The sequence below is a fragment of the Ipomoea nil genome, unplaced genomic scaffold (genome assembly GCF_001879475.1).
Source record: "Ipomoea nil cultivar Tokyo-kokei standard unplaced genomic scaffold, Asagao_1.1 scaffold0688, whole genome shotgun sequence".
NCBI classification, from domain to species: Eukaryota; Viridiplantae; Streptophyta; class Magnoliopsida; order Solanales; family Convolvulaceae; genus Ipomoea; species Ipomoea nil.
Window position 1 is genome coordinate 6,648,612 of NW_017617116.1, and position 20,391 is coordinate 6,669,002.

At 38.7% G+C, this 20,391-nt stretch overlaps 8 protein-coding genes across 9 annotated transcripts; 4 read left to right on the forward strand and 4 right to left on the reverse strand.

The window, feature by feature from the left end:
• Positions 1 to 319: 319 nt before the first annotated feature.
• On the reverse strand, positions 320 to 2,625 carry LOC109176188 (2-methyl-6-phytyl-1,4-hydroquinone methyltransferase 1, chloroplastic-like). Its single transcript, XM_019325632.1, has 3 exons — positions 1,820 to 2,625; positions 1,070 to 1,376; positions 320 to 800 (listed from the first exon to the last, which is right to left on the reverse strand). Exons 1-3 carry the CDS (start codon positions 2,380 to 2,382, stop codon positions 645 to 647), a joined length of 1,026 nt encoding a protein of 341 aa, XP_019181177.1. The 5' UTR covers positions 2,383 to 2,625; the 3' UTR covers positions 320 to 644.
• A 421-nt stretch (positions 2,626 to 3,046) lies between these two features.
• Positions 3,047 to 3,830, reverse strand: LOC109175540 (major allergen Pru ar 1-like). The gene has a single exon (XM_019324807.1). The coding sequence runs from the start codon at positions 3,634 to 3,636 to the stop codon at positions 3,154 to 3,156; it is 483 nt and encodes a 160-aa protein (XP_019180352.1). The 5' UTR covers positions 3,637 to 3,830; the 3' UTR covers positions 3,047 to 3,153.
• A 1,625-nt stretch (positions 3,831 to 5,455) lies between these two features.
• On the forward strand, positions 5,456 to 6,236 carry LOC109175354. Its single transcript, XM_019324613.1, has 2 exons — positions 5,456 to 5,583; positions 5,756 to 6,236. The coding sequence occupies exons 1-2, from the start codon at positions 5,520 to 5,522 to the stop codon at positions 6,058 to 6,060; spliced, it is 369 nt and encodes a 122-aa protein (XP_019180158.1). The 5' UTR covers positions 5,456 to 5,519; the 3' UTR covers positions 6,061 to 6,236.
• A 107-nt stretch (positions 6,237 to 6,343) lies between these two features.
• Positions 6,344 to 6,861, forward strand: LOC109175355. The gene is made up of 2 exons (XM_019324614.1): positions 6,344 to 6,501; positions 6,579 to 6,861. The coding sequence occupies exons 1-2, from the start codon at positions 6,435 to 6,437 to the stop codon at positions 6,830 to 6,832; spliced, it is 321 nt and encodes a 106-aa protein (XP_019180159.1). The 5' UTR covers positions 6,344 to 6,434; the 3' UTR covers positions 6,833 to 6,861.
• A 1,384-nt stretch (positions 6,862 to 8,245) lies between these two features.
• On the reverse strand, positions 8,246 to 8,800 carry LOC109175462 (pollen-specific leucine-rich repeat extensin-like protein 1). Its single transcript, XM_019324720.1, has one exon. It carries the CDS (start codon positions 8,798 to 8,800, stop codon positions 8,246 to 8,248), a length of 555 nt encoding a protein of 184 aa, XP_019180265.1.
• A 497-nt stretch (positions 8,801 to 9,297) lies between these two features.
• On the forward strand, positions 9,298 to 11,196 carry LOC109176121 (guanine nucleotide-binding protein subunit gamma 2-like). Its single transcript, XM_019325551.1, has 4 exons — positions 9,298 to 9,738; positions 10,612 to 10,664; positions 10,756 to 10,800; positions 10,885 to 11,196. The coding sequence occupies exons 1-4, from the start codon at positions 9,634 to 9,636 to the stop codon at positions 10,967 to 10,969; spliced, it is 288 nt and encodes a 95-aa protein (XP_019181096.1). The 5' UTR covers positions 9,298 to 9,633; the 3' UTR covers positions 10,970 to 11,196.
• A 100-nt stretch (positions 11,197 to 11,296) lies between these two features.
• On the reverse strand, positions 11,297 to 14,562 carry LOC109176120 (ADP-ribosylation factor-like protein 5). Its single transcript, XM_019325550.1, has 2 exons — positions 14,171 to 14,562; positions 11,297 to 11,872 (listed from the first exon to the last, which is right to left on the reverse strand). The coding sequence occupies exons 1-2, from the start codon at positions 14,360 to 14,362 to the stop codon at positions 11,513 to 11,515; spliced, it is 552 nt and encodes a 183-aa protein (XP_019181095.1). The 5' UTR covers positions 14,363 to 14,562; the 3' UTR covers positions 11,297 to 11,512.
• Positions 14,563 to 15,937: 1,375 nt separating this feature from the next.
• Positions 15,938 to 20,080, forward strand: LOC109176205 (pyruvate kinase isozyme A, chloroplastic-like). 2 transcript variants are annotated; one of them, XM_019325660.1, is made up of 7 exons: positions 15,938 to 16,135; positions 16,184 to 16,765; positions 17,230 to 17,320; positions 17,447 to 17,640; positions 17,777 to 17,898; positions 17,978 to 18,456; positions 19,571 to 20,080. In XM_019325660.1, the coding sequence occupies exons 2-7, from the start codon at positions 16,205 to 16,207 to the stop codon at positions 19,870 to 19,872; spliced, it is 1,749 nt and encodes a 582-aa protein (XP_019181205.1). In that variant the 5' UTR covers positions 15,938 to 16,135; positions 16,184 to 16,204; the 3' UTR covers positions 19,873 to 20,080. The 2 variants fall into 2 exon arrangements, with proteins under 2 accessions (XP_019181205.1, XP_019181206.1); XM_019325661.1 differs by having other exon boundaries at positions 15,938 to 16,765.
• Positions 20,081 to 20,391: the final 311 nt, after the last annotated feature.

Consider the following 20,391-nt stretch of genomic DNA (forward strand, 5'->3'; position numbering starts at 1 on the left):
AGGGATAAAAGAATCTTGAAATCACTAAGATCACAAAAAAACTAAAATTAGACTAAAGTCACTCGATTAGGCTATAATACACATAGACCAAATCACAATAAAAGATTAAATCCAACTAATTAGCTAGTCTAATCCATGATCTTATAAACACATATATATTCTCTCTTATTTTATAGATGTAGGACTTTTAACACCCATAATCTTGAATTCAATAAGGTCACAAAGCGAGTTTGGCTTCCTCGTAAACCAAAAGAATCTTCAAGTCAGGATTCTTGGTTAGAGGTTCGAATCTCGGTTCCTACTAATTTCAGTAAAAATCTTAATCAATGGAAAGCATAGATGGAATATGATATGTCGATTACTTCAGGTAATCACTGCATTCAATCAACAAAACTACAAGTAAACAGTAAACAAACCTACACAGCAAAGCTAAGAGATTTAATGGTTCTGACAAGAAATGGTCTTAATGCCACATACTATTGAGAAAAACCCAAAGCCTTCCATCATGTCTTCCACAACTTTTGCAGGTTTTGGCACTCTCAGAAACTGTATTTCTTAGCTTGAGATGTGCCTGCAGATTTGAAGGGTGAAGTAATGAAACAAATCACATGAATATCCGATGCATCTTCTTCTTCTTCGGTTCTTCAGATAGGCTGGCCTTTGGGAACAATTTGATCTTTGATCCACATGTAAATTGGAACGAGCACATAGTAAGTTGCTGCAATTGCCCCGAGGATTAGTCGTGAAAGGAAAACAAATGGGTTCGTGGGCTTGCTCACGTCCTCCGCCTTTGGACCCATCTGCAAGATGGCAAATAAGGTTAAACCGGGGAAGAAAGAAAGTATCAAACACAGGTCTGAACCAATCAACAGGCTATAATGCATCTGGGCCAAACCACACTAAAAAGATTGAATCCAACCGATTAGCTAGTCTAACCCATGGCCTTATGACCCATATGTTCTCTCTTATTTTATCAACGTGGGACTCTTAACAAGCAGATAACTACATATAGAGAAAGCATATGTTTGGAAAATAAATCAGGAAGTCTGCGGGGGATGAGTGTTTCTACCTGCAGGGGCGAGTCTCCAGAATAAGCCTTCACACCTGTTACGGAGCAACCCATTATCAAGCCATGCCTGCGTACGCCTCGGTACCATTTTGGTCCAATCCTCTTGAGTTTAACTTGGACAAAACCAGCCTTTTTAAACCACTCGATGTACTCTTCTTCTTTCGGAAAGAGCATCCACATGTCAGCAAAGAATCGAGACAGCCAAAAGGTTGGGTACACGGGACCAATAACGCACGCTACTCCCCCTTGGCAGAGCACCCTGTACGCTTCCTTGATACCCCGCTGTGGATCTGGCCAATACTCGATACTGGATAAAACAATAAAAACATTAGACTCAAGTTACAGAGGATTCTCAATTCTCCTTCTATGTACATTTGTATCCAAATGAATAGAATACAATGTATGAGTGATAACTCATTTTTCATTATAATCTTGGCAACATTTAATTCCTCCTCGTCTATGAGAAATCGAGCATGGCATCCACAACTATCAAGACAACGAAGAAACAGTGATAACATTATAGTTTATCTTTCCCTTGCCTACAATCTACCATCCAAGAACCAACTGAGCTGCTTGTGCGGGCATAACATGATAGTTTATCTATTTATACTTACTCTATAGTCTATACCAATATTGAGACATGGCAAAATATATACATAAACACAGTAAATCAATGAAAAACAACATAATAGACTGAATCAAGACCTAGTACCAACAAAAACAAAAGGAAAGTTGGGAGCTTTACTTTACCTTCCAGCAGAAATGTATCTGTCAAAAGTATCAGTGGGAAAAGGGAGGTCCTCAGCATCACCTTCAAGGATCTTGCACTCTTTCAGAGCCTCCTTCTGCTTAGCCTTGGCAAGCTGGTGAGGGGACTGATCAATGATGGTCACATTCTTGGGATTAACACGCTTAACAATCCCAAGAGTGGTGAAGCCAGTGCCACCACCCACATCCACCACACTCAGCCCTCTACTGTGAAGCTCTGCTGGCTCAAGAGCCTCATCCCTCATATCCTCAGTCCAGTGCCCTGGGTTTATCACATGGTCATACACAATTGACAGGAATCTGTAGAACCAAAAGGCCTCTTTCTTGTGCTGTATGAATCTGGGCTGAGACGCAGGCCTTGAGGAAGATAATGCACATTTGGTCCTCATCACACCTCTCTGGGTTGAGCTTCTTGGGTAACTCACATGACCCTTCTGGGGAAAGGCTTTAAGAATCAAATCTGAGCCAAGAAAATGTGACCCAGTGGCTGAAATCCCATTGCTAAGCCTGAAACTCTCGGCTCCACTGAGGATTGAAGAAGCCATGTATGTGCTATGAACTGAACAAACCCACACAGAAAAATTAGGGCTTTGGAGATCCCACAATCAATTTCCTCAAATTTGTGAAGATGACCCCAGATGGAAGATTGGGAACTTGCGTAAAATGAAGAAAGATTGAATTTTTAGCGGAGTTTAATATATATATACACAGGCATAGTTGCAAGAACCAGGAAGAAGAGTGTTTCCAGAGCTGTGTTGTGGTAGTGGCGATAGCATTTCTTGAATTCTTGTCCACTGCCACATGTTGAGATTGTTGGGATAACAGAAGCCACAAATCGCAACACACAAAACGACATCATTTTTGTTCGCTAACATAGTGAAGTGAAATGTCTTCCCGGTTTTGAGGTGAAAATTGGTTTGTAAGGAAGGGATGAAAATGAAAGGCCTTTGATTATTCACAGAGTATATATATATATATATATTTAGGAAATTAATTTATCATGTCAATATCAAGTCTTTTCTTACCTACAAAAGACCCACATCTCGACCCAACAAAATTTGTGGAGGCTATAAATCACGGTCCCCCAATTGCTAAGAAACTCCCAACATTAAAAGTAACGTTACATTTGATAAAGTTAAACTGATTTTATTAATGAAATTGTATGCATATAAATTATAAAATTTACTCGTTACAATGTTTTTTTCTTTATTTTTGATAATTTATTCACTCAGATTTTTCAGGGAAAGACAGACATTATTGAAAAACCAGACACACAGGGAGAACATAGATGTTGTGAAGGACAGTGGAAAGAGATTCTAAGCATAGGCCTCAGGGTTTTGAAGGAGAAAGGCTTCCACAGCTTTGTACATTCCCATCACCTTCTCTTTACCAGCCATGATTCCCTCTTCATTAAGATTGAAGCTCCCCTGTGTGTAGTACTTGCTAGTCACCTTAGAGACGGAGCCACCTTGGGGTGTTTTCTCGAACTGGACCTCGTAAGTTATCTTGTCGAGCTTGTCTATCAAAGCGTCGCCTTCAACCAACGTGTACTTGTAGGTAAACGTCTCTTCGTTGAGCTCATCGATTTGGTACTTGATGGACTTGAAGCTACTACCTTCAGGGAAATTGATTTGCTTGATGGTTCCCGCGCCTCCATCGCCTTGGAGAATCTGAATGCTTTTGATTGCCTGTGGCATCAGCTTGGGGATCAAGTTGTGGGAGTCGATGATCGAGGCCTTGAAGATTCTTGATGGGGCAACTGGTGAAGTGTGCTCCTCAGTGAATGCGATGACAGACATTTTTCTCTTCAGTTTCTTTAGAGACAGACAACCTTAATTAGTGCACAGATGTGGGAACAATAATACTATGTTTCAAGTGAGTAGAGAGCAGTTGTTGGATGGGAAATGATAGGATTTTGCTGTGGTATTTATAGTATGCTTCAGAGCTGTGATGATTCTTGGAATTGTTCTGATATGTTGAAATATATGCTTTTGTGGTTTGATGGTTCTTGGAATTGTTCAGATTATCAGACAAACTTCCTCCGATCAAACCATTATTTTTCTGAAATTTCAAGGTGGGAAACAGAACCTTTTCCAGGCATATATTACCTGTTCTTGAGGATCATTTGGAATATAATATAAAATTTATATCAGCAAAGAAGAACAGATCCTGAATGTTGTCCTATGTTCCTATCTTATGATCTTAACATCTGTACAGTCAAAGTTACTAATCACACAGTAATTTTTGGACTAATTCACCACAAACTATAATTAGCAGCAGTGCCTTTAACCATCTCTTCATCCTACATACAATAGGATTCAACATCCTCCCGAGTGTGGTACGTTATTTGAAAATCATCAATTTCTATCTATTTTTTTACCACCCGAAAAGTAATACATTATCCTAGCCACTTTTGGTGACGGCCAGAAAAAGGTCGGAACTCAATATGACCTTAAGTTGTTCGTATATGTAACATGAGTGAAACTCGTCTTGTAATTTTAGTTGACAAAGTCAATAAACAATTTCCAGAAAAATTAAATTGAGAATCGTGTGTAGTTACAAAGCTGGGTATATAATTTAGCTGGGAATGCTCCTTATTACCAAACTTTATATAATCATATGTGGTACGTTAAGCGAAATGACACAATGGTTTTATAATTATTAATTACATGCATGTGATTGAAATCAAATTAATAAGATGAAGACATATGGTATAGTACAAAAGTTGTTACATGCAATATTTCTTTACAAACAATACCAAGTATTAAACAGGTGAGTAACCTACCTGTTATCACATTGGATAACTAATTAACACCCTAGTCCACTTACGTTAATCCCACTTACACATGAAATAAACAAGAATCTATTCCATCCACATAACGCCAACACACGCACGTACAATGAAGTTTTCTTTTTAAATTACACTTTGGAGAATTATTATCAAATGATTCAATTATGCATGATAGCTGACACTAATGTTATCTTTAAAGTTTAAAGGGCCCTTCTTCCCACTACATTGCAAAGAAAGTTTTTTGCTTTCCTAGTAATTACAAGTGTAGGATTTAAATATCATATATTCATTGTGCTATTAATGTATAAGTATTTGGAGACTTGTAGGTCAATTGAAACATATCTCAAAATTTATCTTTTTCATTCATTTTCATGGCATGAATAATTTAATTATCTTTTTCACTAGTTTTCATGACAAGATCATAGAAGTCGCATGAGCTATAAGAGCATCTCTATTTGTTGGAAATTTTTGTAAGTTTTTGTCCGGCCACTTAGGAAGGAGAGAAAAAAGAGGGAAACAAAACAAGTTTTTAGGAAAAAAAAAATCACACGAACTTAGCTTATTAGTTCAGTAAGTAGTTGTAAGTAGATCCCTTGTGCGCATTGACATTTGACCCGGTCTTTTGAGAAGCAAAAAAAACTTTAAATTCACTCTGACAAATCCTAGTCCAGTTTATTGTTGGATTGTAATGAAGTATCCAAAATACTTACATTTGAGGAATGATATTTTATTGGGTAAGGACATCATCCACTCACGTGTGACAGCTCAGACACCACTAGAACTATATCCCACTCTTTAGGACTTCTCCTATAAATATATCTCCGACCAGGCGACCAATACAATTCTATGTACATTAATTAGTTGTTTAGGTATAGCAGCTTAGCTCCAAAGATGGAAAAGCAAAAGGCTTCTTTCATGGTAGCTCTTCTAGTCATCCTACTTTGTTCATCATCTTGTGAGTCTCTCTTTCTCTCTCTATCTCTCTCCCTCTCTCTCTCCCAAACATGTATTTAATACACAAGAATATGGTTTTCTCTATAATCACATGTTTATTCCTCTTTTTTTTTTTTATGGATTTGTCTCACTAGTTTTATCTTGATTTGAGCTTGTTTATTCATTTCATGCAGCTTTAATATCATGTTCAAACACTAAAGAAGCTGAAAGTGTGGTTGAGCTTGAGCTCGAGGGCACCACTATTACCACTACCACCACTATCTCAGACGATGGACAGGTTGATGCTTGCAGGACTAAGAAGTGCAACATAGCATGCAACACCAATGCTCAATGTCAAACCAAAAATTGTCGGAGTAGTTGTCCCTCGTGTAACAAAGTTGGCTTCCCTAATGAACAGAAAAGATGTGGTGCTCCACCAGACGATGTTTCACTCCTTGAATTGCCTGTGACTCATCCGGAGAATACTTTGGTCATATAGGTTGTGCTGGCTAGAGAACTAATAAGGTTACATATAATGAAAATCTTGACGAGTTCTTTGATTGTTAGTTTGTGGTGTTGTTTTTAAGGTATAGTAGTAAGTTACGTTGTATTTGATTTGATTTGTGACGTTAAATTAAAGAAGTGTCAATTAAATCTCTAGTAGCACGTTTGGTTTATAGTCAGAAATAATATTTGTAAGAATAGACACATTTCGTTATTTGATAAGTCATGTTCATTCTCTCTCCTTTTTAATTTTTTTTTTTAAATTTTGGGATACGTATTTGACCAACATATGACCCAACGTTGTACCTATAAATCTCAAGAACCATTAGTTATGAAAACCAATTTGTAGTTGTTTACTGATCATTAGAGATGGAAAAGAAAAGTAGGGCTCCATTCATGCTAGCATTTCTAGCCATCCTGCTGTGTTCTTCATCTTGTGAGTCTCTCTCTCTTACTCTCTCAATTAATCTTTCATCTCCAATTATTTTTATATATATTTACTTCTTCATGCAGCTTCAATACTATGCTCAAACATCGAAGCTGAAGACATGGCTGAGCTTGAGCTCGGCAGCGCCGCCACCACCTCCGACGCGCCGCCGCTCAACTCCTGCAATCAGATATGCAATACAAACGCTGATTGTAAAGGTAGTGAGGAGTGTCCGTCTTGTAACCACAACCCAGCCACACCTCAAAAAGAATGTGGCCCTATTGGGCGTATCAAGCTGTGGCCAACACATGATGAAGAGAATATTTGGATAAACCAATGAAATTCACAACATAATTGATCGGTTCGAATCAAGAAATTAAAGTACAGCTAGTAGCAAAGACGCTTCCTGACTCAACCGATCTTCGCTCAACAATCACCTTCTTGCCACCATTATGTCAAAAGCTACAACTAGTAACAAAGACTGTCATTTTATTTTCTTATATATACTTGTATAGTAGTCAGCGTTACCTTTCAATGGTAAGATGTTAGCCTCGGCTATGCAATTCATTGCGCAAAAAAAAAAAATGTTGAATAAAAGCATAAGATCGATGTTAAACACGATTTTGAATTCTTTGCCACATAAAAATGCTAAATAAAAGTAAAATAACAAGAATTATTTTGACTAATGAATAATAAATATGATATGTAAAATGAGGACTTAAACACGGTTTTGTGACTCATTGCCACATAAAAATGCTAAAATAAAATTAAAATAAGAAAAATTATTTTGACTAATGAATAATAAACATGATATGTAAAATGAGATAGAAAAGTATATTATATGAAGTTTGGAAGGGCATCTTTGACAAGTCTTGCATCAATTAAATAATTATATTCTAAATTGACCTTGTAGTCATAATTGGCAGGCTAGTCTTCGATTATCCAAATTAAATGTAGTCACACGTTTTATAAAGACACCATAAGATGATCGGAAGGAGAAAAATTCTTAAGATATAAATATTAATTTAGAAAGTTGGTGATTCGTGAGACCGTTTCACATGAAATGTGTAATATAATTTTAGTTAAAATATAATATTTTTATACATATGAGCTCTTAGCTAGTCATGTACGTAGTTTCTAGCGGCATGTTTTCAATAATTATAATCGTAATTGTTGAAAATTAAAATAAATTTTGTTTATATCGACTTCAAAATAATATTGAGTACCAAATTAGTACATGATAAGTCTAATAAATAAATTATAAGGTCATGGGACATGTGTCTCTTATTCTTGATTTCATATGGAAAAACATTTACGATGTAATTACCACGTACGACTCCATGAGTCTTGAAAACGAACAACGCGGCACGACCACTGACCTCGTAAAATGACATAAAGATATGGAAAATTGCAAATTAAATAATCCAATTTTGACAATGGGCAGCAACGTTATTATTCCCCAATATATACGTACAGCCACCCTCGTTTTACTTGTGCACTGGGAAGGTAAATCAATATAGTAGGTTGCTTATATAGTATCCGTTAAATTACATCAAACTCTATAGATCGAGTTATATTTATTAAGTTAATTGTATAATTAAGTATCAAATTTAAAACTTTTTTTGAATAGTAGTGACACTATTATATTGTAGTATATATATATAATACAACTCTTTTATTAATTAGGATGATAACTAAATCTAAGGTTACATTTTTAAAATTCTAATGTTTGACTCGATCATAGTACTTTATGTTAAGCTGAGGTTACATGTTCCGGCTCCGGCGGGATGGGAGTCTGGACTTTAGCGCCGTGGGGCTGAACCACTCTGCTCTGTTGTTGCCGAGGATTAGGCGATTCGGGGCCGGCTACGTAAGGGTCGTGCCGCGGCACACTCTCCCGTGGCTGCGTGTCAGAAGGGATCTCCGACGGAGTCCGGTCGGAATCGGGGACGCTAGGGGCTTCAGGCGACTCTGGGTCCTTATCCGGAGGCGGCGCCGCGGGGAACTCCGGTGGGGGCTTATCGGACGATGCGCCGCCGGTCATGGTTGCTAGACGGTTTCTGTTGAGTGCATTAAGTGACAGAAGTGGAAGTAGTCTCGTTGCTGTGTTTCTTGATGGATAGAGAAGTGGAACTGCTTTATTCATGGCAGTGGGAATTGAAGGAGGTTGAAAACCAGAGGGGATTTGAGAGGGCATATAATGGGGGAGGGAGGGGGTGGTTTGCCTGGTTTGACATGTGGATAGAGGAGGTGGTGACACGTAGTGTTTATGTGGGGGACACTTGGATGCCATGCAGGACTCTTCCATGTCCAGCTGGAATATAAATTTACTGTCTGCTATTATGATTATAATCATGGATAGAGCTTAGTGGTGATTACATATAATATTGGACCAACTTTCTTCCTTCCCAAGGCCCATTCCCATTCAAACAACCCAATGGCATTCTTGGCATCCAGACTACTATTTATAACCCATGGAAAATGTGGGAGTTGTTATACCATGGACCAGCTTTACCTTGTAAAGTGACTCTGATCATAAATTATGTAGTTTTAGTATTAAAATTGTAAACTTTTAAAATATATACTGTGTTTTTAAGTCCAAACATATAATATAATACAGTGTTATTAAATTTTAATCTATTAATATTGTTTGATTGCATTATTTTGAAAACTTATGAGGATTCTATGCTCATTCAGTCACACCTTTGGGAGTATGAGGTGGTCTGGTTTTTTAAGAAGCAGTCACTCACTGTATGAAAGACTGCAAATGTGGCAAACAAAGTGGGAAAAACAAAAAGGAAAAGGGGGACAAAAGAGAGCCACCTTTCCCCTTTTCTTTTTCCCTTTGAAAGTGTCCGTCCACAAACAACCAAACTTTACTACGCCATTTCTCACAACTCACAAATCCTACCACCACCACTGGGCCACCCCCTTCTCTCTCTCTCTCTCTCTCTAATTTCTCTCTCCACCAGCAAATTTTGCCTGGGCAGTTCAGACAAAACTAATCTCCAATGATATAGCAGCAGCGCAAATCTTTGCTGGAATGGCATGTTTCTTTTGTCTTTGAGAACATAGTGCAGCTGGTTGCTGGTTCATGGTTTTGTGTTTTTGAGGAATTTGAAGTTGTTGAGAGGACAAAAGATGGAATCTTCCGACCAGCAGATGCGATCGGCGGCTGATACCAGAGGGAAGCATCGGATTTCAGCTGAATTGAAGCAGCTAGAACAAGAAGCTCGCTTCTTGGAGGTCAGCCTCTCTTTTGACCTTCAAAGTTTTGATTTTTTTTATTTAGAAACTTTTCTGCTATAATTCTTCAACTTGTATGCCATTGCCATTCTTCTGGGTTATTTGAATCTATATATATTGTGAAAACTGAGAAGAAATGACTGAAATAGCTTTAAAAAATTGGGAATTAAGTTTATATATATTAAGGGAAACTAAAGGAGGTAAACGAACCTAGGTTGCCTGTTGCCTGTTTATAGGCCACTCCCGTGTAGAGGCAAACTTGTAACATTATAGTCAGACCAACTTAGCTGGTGTTGCCCGTAATTAAGTTTATATTCCCTTGATACTTGCTTGCCTTTCATGGTAAGTCCATTACCCTTCTTGAGTTAGATTGATTGGCCTTTAGGAGCATAAAAAACAATACTAATTTGATCTGGAAGAGAGAGGAGTATTTAGAATTTGTACAGCAATAGAAAACTACAATGCCATGGAAGATGCATCTGAGAGCAAAGAGAGAATAGGGACCAAAAATGGGTATTTTGTTGAATCTAGGCTACATGTGTGGTGGCTCGTTCAAGTGCTAAAATGTGCTTTCTACTAGATGTTGAAGGCATTAGTGATGCAAGGATAAACCGAGGGTAGCTTTGAACAGAAGAGGAACAATGCACGTGCAGTTTTGTAGTTCGGGTTTAAGCATAGGGACCAAAAAGGGAAATAATCCTTCCCGAGGGTCTGTAAGTTTTGACGATAGGAATGTCTGAGAGGGAAGAGAATGAAAGCTAGGATTGCAGGAACATAAAAAAGCTCCTATGGATTAAACCTATAATCATTTCCTTAAATCTTATTGGGTGATAAATTTGTTCCGATTTCTTCTGATGATGTTAACTTGTCCAGGAGGAACTGGAACAGGTCGACAAAATGGAAAAGGCTTCGGCTGTTTGCAAGGAGTAAGTACGAGGATAATATTAGATGATCAGTGCATGTTCAATAACTGGGTACTATGATTTATCTAACTTTATCGTTTTACTTGGATACTAGAATGTTGTGTAATGTGGAAACAAGACCGGATCCACTGCTTCCCGAGTAAGAATACTCTTCCCGTGTTAAGTTTGTGTCTCTTCTCACCAATCCCACGCTAAAGAAGTTGTTTCAACTTTTTTCCGCCAGAACTACAGGTCCTACGAACCCACTCTGGGATCGGTGGTTTGAAGGACCAGCAGATGCATCTGGTTGCCGGTGCTGGATACTTTGATCATTCATGGCTGATTAGAAATTTCGCCATTTATTGGAGAGTCTATTCAAATCACGTTGCCTTACAGATAGATGTAAAGTGTGAACTGAGAATTGTTTCGATGTGCAGAAAATTTGATTTTCTTTGTATTTCTTCCTCTCTTTTGCTTATCAGGGAGATGAAATTCCAGAATCCCAAACTCCCATCTTTCCCCTTAATTTTGTAGTACATAATTAAGCATTCTGCAGTTACAGTTGCACTAACAGTTTGCTCAAAGCTATTAAAAGGCATTGACAAGATATTGAAATGACCTTCTATTGAAACAATATGGGAGTAAAAGGACAAGGAAACCAAGTCAAATGTAAAGTGTGCTTCCATTAGTAACCTTGTTGTCATCACAGCTTTACACAATCAGATTGTGGTGAAATAAAAGATGCAAAAGTAAAAGAGTGTAGGAATACATTCAATCTCAGTGCTTGTATCATTACACAAATGGCATTTTACATCAAGCCTTTAAACCAACCATGAAACACCAGAAACATTTCGCAGTGAACACTTCTTCTTCTAGCTTGTAGCTTTCCCGGTGACTCGCTGTGCAATCCATCCCAAACCATCATACAGACCATCGCCGGTGAGGGCAGAGCAGGCCTGGATATGCCAATCGTGGTTCTTAATGCTGTGAAGGGAGAGGGCATCAGTGATCTCCGCAGGAGTCATGGCATCTTTAAGATCCTGTTTGTTCGCGTATATGAGCACAACAGCAGTTTGCAAATCATCATGAGGGAGCAGCTTGAACAGTTCGTCCTTCATAGTCGAGATCCGGGCTCTGTCAGTGCTGTCTATAACTACAATAACAGCATGAGTTCCGCGGTAGTATGTTGCCCATGAAGTCCTAAGCCTATCCTGTCCACCAAGATCCCAGACCTGAGAGAGAACATTAGCAATTTCATTAGATCAGTTGAAACCTCAAGTAGACAAGATCTTGACAGAAGGTCCTGTCAAGTTGTCATCTTTAAAGATCAACAAAATTCCAAAATAAAATGGTATACTATATAAAACTGAATTTTCTACAAAGTTAAGAAAAGCGAAGAAGATGTAGAGTTTTATTATGTTTACAGCATACACCAGTATCTTGGTAAAAGTAGAAACTAAATCTAGAAACCACCAAAAGGTGTAGAGATTGAAAGTGAAGTGAGGACACACAATATTATGGCCAGGTAATAATAATTAGCTTTTGTCAGCATTTCTCTAATCTCTATAAGCTAGATGAAATAAGCTTACATAGCTTAATTAGATTTGGCATATTTGAATTGGCTTCTGATAAAGATGTTCATCAGCTTATTCTGATAGCACTTTGAAATAGTGTATAGAAATAAGCTCAAAACATAATTTCTAAAAGTCATAAGCCTATCCAAGCACAGGAAATGCAAGTATAACTGTGTAAGTGTTTGTGGCAGTAGATAAGCTCAAATAAGCAATGGTGCCGCCTATATCCTATAGATGCATGAAAGTTTGGCTAATACAGACTTTTCAACACATGTCCAACTAGCATAATAATATTCTTCATGATCTTCTGCTTAGATACAAGGAAAAAGGAAATATTAACTCATTTTCATGAACAGTGAACACTAGCATTTTCACCTGAAAGTCACACTCTATCCTTTGGTTAGCTGGGCTAGTAATATTTGCATAAATTCATCATTAAAGTTTCCAATCCAAGGTTTAGGCGCAAGTGAAGTCGCGACCAACACAGTACTGCTGGCATTAGCTTATGATTCATGTAAATAAAACAATATGGAGAAACAGGCAGATGTTCAAATTTGATTTTGTCATCACTCAGACCATCAATGATATTGCTTCTAGTACTTCTCTTCCCAAAACTCAGAACACTAGGGAATAGCAGCAATATAAATCTTCATTTGAATAAGGTTGTTAGAAAGATATCAAGCAGAAAACTTGAGAAGTATATTCATGTCCAAGGCTCATCATAACTTATCACATCCCTGGGGGTTAGTGACTCACCCAATTTTGCATCAAAAATGCACAATGCTCTATTTTCACTTTATAGTCAATAGTCATCAACAAAATTAACCGTTAGGTTCTCCTAATCTTAAAAACAAGAGATATTTCATTAAAAAGGCTAATTGTGCATGCTGATTTACCATTCCTGGCCTCTCTTGAACAATGAGACCATTGAAATTCACTTAAAATTTGCAGGGCAGTGATAGCTATAAAACTACCAGAAGGTTACACAGAAACCTGGTGTCCAAAACCATGAAGTTCAATGACCAGTCCCATTTTGCAGGGCAGTGATAACTATAAGCCATCCTTGATTGTTTATATTTCCCCAATATCTCATTTTGTTAACCAATACCTATGTAATGATGCCTTATCCTTGATAAAGACTCCTATGTTCTAGATATAAACTGAACACCTTAGGCCTCTTAGGCTCTATCCCAGCTTTGATTTACTATCTTGAGACTTAAAACACAACCAACTACACCCTGCAGTCTATACAATCATGCCTCTTATATAAAAGATTAGCAATTGGCATACAATAACAACGCATTAGTTAGCCCACGAGAAAGATAGCTGCAGTGTCCCACACGTAAATGGGCAATATCTTGTAGCTATAATGGCTAAGGACACATAAAGAATTTGGCAACTCATCCCAGCATGAATTCCTATCATGATATATCTTTCATTAATAACCCTTCTAAAATATCACCCCAAAAAAAAAAAAAAAACCCTTCTAAAATATCACCCAAAAAAAAAAAAACCCTTCTAAAATAACTACAAATACAATCTATAAGTCTATAAGTCTTGCTAATACTAGGAATTGGTAAGAAGCTTCATATTCAGTCATCTTGATGATCTCATGTCATCTCTTTCTTGATATTATGTATAGATACACACACATACACAAACACAAAACATTTGCCACCATGATCACACACCAAACTTCACGATAATGCCTTATGATTTTGATCTGAAACTTCATAAACAACAGCTGAAGGTCAAACATGACTATAATAATTCTTCTTCTAATAGGTAAAAGATCCATTTCAACATTTTGTATGCTATTGGTTACTTCCCCAAAAAAAAAAGCTTCAATTTGAGCAAATAGAAAATAAGCAATGATCAAAGTTACAATCTTTAACTGGAAAAAAAAATAAAAAATTAGAGTCCACATAAAATAATCGAGAAAAATTAGATCCGAACCTCAAAACGAATGTTCTTGTAAACGAGCTCCTCAACATTACTGCCAACAGTAGGATGAGTAGTGACCACCTCTCCCAAGTGCAACTTGTAAAGCGTCGTCGTTTTTCCGGCGTTGTCCAGTCCGACCACCACGATCTTGTACTCCTTGGCCGGAAATAGCATGAACCAGAACCTCGATAAGAAAGCCCCCATAGTCGACGTTTATTTTCAAAACACCGCCAATTTCACAGATGACACAATTGATTTCCTAATTCACGATCGAGATTAATTCGGATCTTCGATTCGGGTAAGTACGGATGATCACGACTGTGATAGCTCGATCCGATGCGGAACCCGGAAATGAAGAGGGTTGAACTTGGAAACCCCTTTTTTTGGGGATAAAGTTAATGCTTCATTACTCATTAGTGCCTTAACTTTTGTGGTACTTTATTCCTTTCCATGACATTTTGATTTTTTAAATTTGCAACATAACGCTAATTTAATCAAATTTTGACAGCCAAAGGCCGTTTGGTTGAGCTATTTAGCTGTAGTCCCCAAATGAGAGGTAGCATTAAAAGAAAAAAAAAAAAAATTGACAAGACAACCTTGTTGCATTAATATAAGTTCAAATCTCGAGACAATTATAGCCAAGGTAGTCGATAATTCGGGGTGTGTTTGGTTCGCACTTAGAAATCAGAATCGGAATGAGTATAAAATATTTGGTAATAGTAATGGGTTTTGGTGAAAGTATTTAGCATGTTTGGTAGTAGGGTGAAATGAAAATTGTTACTAATAGTAGTGCCTGATAAAGAATAAGGGAATACAACCCTTATTTTATTTGGTAATGAGTTTTTCAATAAATGGGGTATTCGAAACCCATAGTAGTGTTATAAAAACCTATCTACCAAACAATAATAATCACTTTCATACTCATTCCTGTGAGCAAAACCCATCAACCAAATACACCATCGATTGTCACAAATTTTCATTTTTTATTTCACTGGGAGTTGTCTATTGTCTTCTTCATTTGAGTCGCCCAGATATGAACAGTTTTAATTGGTTTACTTCCTTATGATTATTTGTTTGCTATGATTAGCACACCTTCAAATAGCAATTGCGAACTTTTATGTAAATTGAAGTTTAAACTCCCGAGCACAACATTTTGATTTTACATCTTGTAATCTCCAACTATAAGTGACAAGCTAATAAAATGTCTATGGATCAGCCTAGCTTGACTCATCGTGTGTTGGCTTAGATTGATACTATAACAATTTACATGGGCTTAACTTACCGGTGTAAACAAGTTAGGTTAAAATAGCTATAGTGACTTGAGTTTGACTTGTTAACTTTTAAAAAAATTGAACTTGGTTTAATAGACTCGAATTAAATTCGTGTTCAAACTATATACTCCGTATAAAGCTCACGAACTGTTTCGTGTCACAAGACAACAAATTTAAACTCGAACCCAAATTTAAATTTGATTGTACTTAAATTAAATTTTAACCGAACAACTCACAAGCCACTCGACTCATTTGTATTTTTAGATTTTTAGCTCAACATGGCCCATTTGTCATCTTTACTCTAAAATTGTGTCATTTGTTGGGATTTTTGTAAAATTGCCTAAATGGGCTTTTGAGGCCCAATTTAATAATTGGAGAAAGTCATAAAGATAAAAGTTTTTAATTTTAGGCCATGATTAATTTTTAATCTTGAATTAAGCAAATTTCCTTTGACATTTTGTATCCTTTCTTGTTTGACAGATTCCAATAATCCATTGTTAAATGTTAATCACTCTTGGATTTGATGACAGATCACATTCCCAACAGTATCAACTATCAATGTCGCTGAAAGCATAGTATACTCCGCTGGTTGGGGAAGAAGAACCTCAAAATTGTCGAACATTGACACTCACGTCCCCCCCCTTTTTCTTGCCTTGAGTTCGCCATCTCAGCCCCGCATTTTTCTCTGTCGTTTCAACTCCCATCATTGGCTCAATTTCTGGGTTTCTCAGATACTCCGCCGGATAACCGGTAGTTGTTGAGGTTTCCGGGCAAAATGTCGCGAGCTCTCAACTTCTTTGTCTCCTCCTCTTCTGCATCGCTGCCGGGATTTGCAGTTTCCAAGCCTTCTCTGTCGTTTGCTCCGGCCCGGGGGTTCCGGGTCCCGGCGAAGGCTCCGGCGCGGTCGTTCGTCGTCAGAGCTTCGAATTCAGATCTCGATTTGCGGTCCTCCCGTGTGCTGGTCTCGGATAATGGCTCCGGCGGGGCGGGGGCGGTATCCGCTGCGACGCAGGAGCTGGCGGCGATTGACGTGGACGCGGTGACGGAGGCGGAGCTGAAAGAGAATGGGTTCCGGAGCACGAGGCGGACTAAGCTGGTGTGCACCATTGGGCCCGCCACCTGCGGGTTCGAGCAGCTCGAGGCGTTGGCCGTCGGCGGGATGAACGTGGCTCGGATCAACATGTGCCACGGGACCCGGGAGTGGCACCGGATGGTGATCGATCGGGTCCGGCGGTTGAACGACGAGAAGGGCTTCGCCGTCGCCATTATGATGGACACTGAAGGCAGTGAGATTCACATGGGTGATCTTGGCGGCGCTCCCTCTGCTAAAGCTGAGGTTTTTCTTCCTCTATTGTTAATTAGTACTACCATTTTACCAGTTTGTTTTAACTTATCTGTGATTAATTTCTCTCTTCTGAGAGAAAAGTTTGCATCTTTAGCAATGTTATAATGATTTCTCTTGAATTATTACTGGGTATTGGGTAAGTCTCGCCTTGTGATTCTAGATGGCAAAAGACCAGTAAACTAGCTTAGTTTGCTAATAGTGGACCGATTAGCTGTCAAAAGACCATAATGACCTAAATTAGCTTAGGTTGTCGGTAGCTGACCAGCTCAAACCAAAATGGCCATTACGCTTGTTGGGAGTCGAACTTGTAACTTTGTGGTTATCAAGTCAACTGTCTGATCAACTTGACTTGAGTTGCTCCCGAATTGTTTCTTACTTCTGATAGTATGTTGTTAGCTGCCATTAAGAATAATGCATACCTCAATAGTCAATAAATCATATGCTTTCTTTTGCAGGATGGTGAAGTTTGGACATTCAGTGTTAGGACATTCGATTCAAATCAGCCCGAGCGCACCATTAATGTGAACTATGATGGTTTTGCTGAAGGTTTATGAAGTTTTTAGATTCAAGGATAAAATTACATACATATTGTTTAACTCAGCATTAGTAGTGTTCGGTTAATTGTAATATATATAGAAAGATCATGATGGTATTGACTAAATCTTGTTTCAGATGTGAAAGTGGGGGATGAATTGCTAGTAGATGGCGGAATGGTGAGATTTGAGGTGATTGAGAAAATCGGTCCAGATGTCAAGTGTATTTGCACGGATCCCGGACTTCTATTACCTCGGGCTAATTTAACGTTTTGGCGTGGCGGCAAACTAGTTAGGGAGCGTAATGCCATGCTTCCTACGATTTCTGCAAAGGTTAGTATCTAAATTCCTTTCTTTTATACTGTTGAATAAGTTCTTTTACCGGAATCCAGTACTCTAAATTCACATGTTCTATACCAAGTTCAAATAATCTAGTTATCCTGTTGGATAATTGTGTTCTCGCTCTCAGGATTGGCTAGACATTGACTTTGGGGTTGCAGAGGGTGTTGATTTTATTGCGGTATCATTTGTCAAGTCTGCAGAAGTCATTAATCATCTTAAAAGTTACATCAAAGCACGAGCCCGAGATAGGTCAGTGAGCATCATTTTCCTTTTCTTGTTATAAGAATCGCGGGAATAATTTATTTCATCCTTTTCTTGATGCTTGCAGTGATATTGCTGTTATTGCGAAGATAGAGAGCGTTGACTCGTTGAAAAACTTGGAGGAAATAGTTCAGGCATCAGATGGAGCTATGGTGGCGAGAGGAGATCTCGGTGCTCAGATCCCATTGGAACAGGTTCCGTTGCAACAGCAAAGGATTGTTCGGATTTGCAGGCAGTTAAATAAGCCCGTTATCGTTGCTTCTCAGTTGCTCGATTCTATGATAGAATACCCTATTCCTACGAGGGCCGAAGTGGCTGATGTTTCGGAAGCGGTTAGGCAAAGGGCGGATGCCTTGATGCTCTCTGGCGAGTCGGCAATGGGCCAGTATCCCGACAAAGCATTGGCTGTCGTAAGGACTGTTAGTTTGAGAATCGAGAGGCAGTGGAGAGAAAAGAAACAACACGAGGCCATAGAATTCCCGTCTATTGCATCTTCATTTGGAGATAGAATATCAGAAGAGATTTGCAATTCTGCTGCCAAGATGGGTAAGAAATCTGTTTCTTTAATGGAGCTTTCTTTAAAGAGGCTTGTGTTCAATTAGGTACCGGCTTTTTAGCAAAAAAATATGAAACTGCAAGGCTTATATGAGTGAAAGTCTCTTTCAGGCATTACAAAGGAACCTAATAACTGAGTTTGAATCCCAACCTTCTTGGTTTGAACCAGTCAGCTACTGGTTTAACTCCTTGTAGTCCTTTGCTGGCTAGGGTCACAAGACAGGGTTTACGGTTTACCCAGTACACACCTTTGGGTACCAGCTTTTTAGCAAAAAAAATATGAAACCGCAAGGCTTATATGAGTCAAATAGTCTCTTTCAGGCATTACAAAGGAACCTAATAACTGAGTTTGAATCCCAACCTTCTTGGTTTGAACCAGTCAGCTATGGGCAACCTAGGCTGGTTTACCTCCTTGTAGTCCTTTGCTGGTCAGGGTCACAAGGCAGGGTTTACGGTTTACCCAGTACACAGCTTTGGGTACCGGCTTTTTAGCAAAAAAAATATGAAACCGCAAGGCTTATATGAATCAAATGGTCTCTTTCAGGCATTACTAAGGAACCTAATAACTGAGTTTGAATCCCAGATTCCCAGCCTTCTTGGTTTGAGCCAGTCAGCTATGGGCAACCTAGGCTGGTTTATCTCCTTGTAGTCCTTTGCTGGCTAGGGTCACAAGGCGGGATTTACGGTTTGCCCAGTACACACTTTTGGGTACCGGTTTTTTAGCAAAAAAATATGAAACCGCAAGGCGTATATGAGTCAAATAGTCTCATTCAGGCATTACAAAGGAACCTAATAACTGAGTTTGAATCCCAGCCTTCTTGGTTTGAGCCGGTCAGCTATGGGCAACCTAGGCTGGTTTACCTCCTTGTGGTCCTTTGCTGGCTAGGATCACAAGGCGGGACTTACGGTTTACCCAGTACACACCTTTAGGTAGTGGCTGCGGGTTTCCCTCGTCACCCCAAAGGAACCTAATAACCAGAGAATTGAGAAGCTAGGTAGGGTAGGGTCATCGTGTTTAAATAAATTTTGTCGTTCCATCTTTCTGTGGCGTGATTCCTTCGCAAATATAATGTGATTCATTGAGTTCTAACTTCAAATTTTGCAGCTAACCATTTGGAGGTCGATGCTATTTTTGTGTACACCAAGGATGGACACATGGCTTCTCTCCTATCACGCTGTCGTCCCGACTGCCCCATATTCGCGTTTACAGACACAACGTCCACGCGTAGGCGCCTGAACCTGCAATGGGGTCTGATTCCCTTTCGCGTGAATTTCTCCGACGATATGGAAACCAACCTGAACAAAACCTTTTCCCTGCTAAAGGCCCGCGGCATGATAAAATCAGGTGATCTAGTTATCGCTGTATCTGACATGCTGCAATCTATTCAAGTCATGGATGTTCCATAAGAATGCATATCTTTAGAGTACTTTATGTTACCAGAAATAATAGTCACAACTTGAAGCTTATTAGCACCATTATATATTATGCTGTTTTTTCTTGTCCATTTTTGTTGATTCATTAATATGGGCTATGTGCTGGACCTGTCATGTCAATCCAAGATTCATACAATTTTCTGATTGATTGGACCATTGATATGATATTACCTTTACACAATTTAGCCCAATAGGGGTATTGTTTCCTTCCACTACTAAGCTTAGCTAGGCTTCATGATCAGCCTGTGAGCCAAACCCAAAATAGTATGACTCAGAAAAGATAAAAGACATTCCATTCTAATCCCAACAGCCCACTCAGCCCTGAAATCTTGGCTGAAAAAAGTAAACTTTAAGATTTGTCTAAATGGTTTATGGCTTGGTAGGAATCGAACTCTGCATCTTGTGGCTGTCAGTAAAACAAAGCTACTAACTTATCTTGGGTGTACATTGCGTAAATCTTGCCGTGATTCGGCAAAGGACTGTAAACAAAGA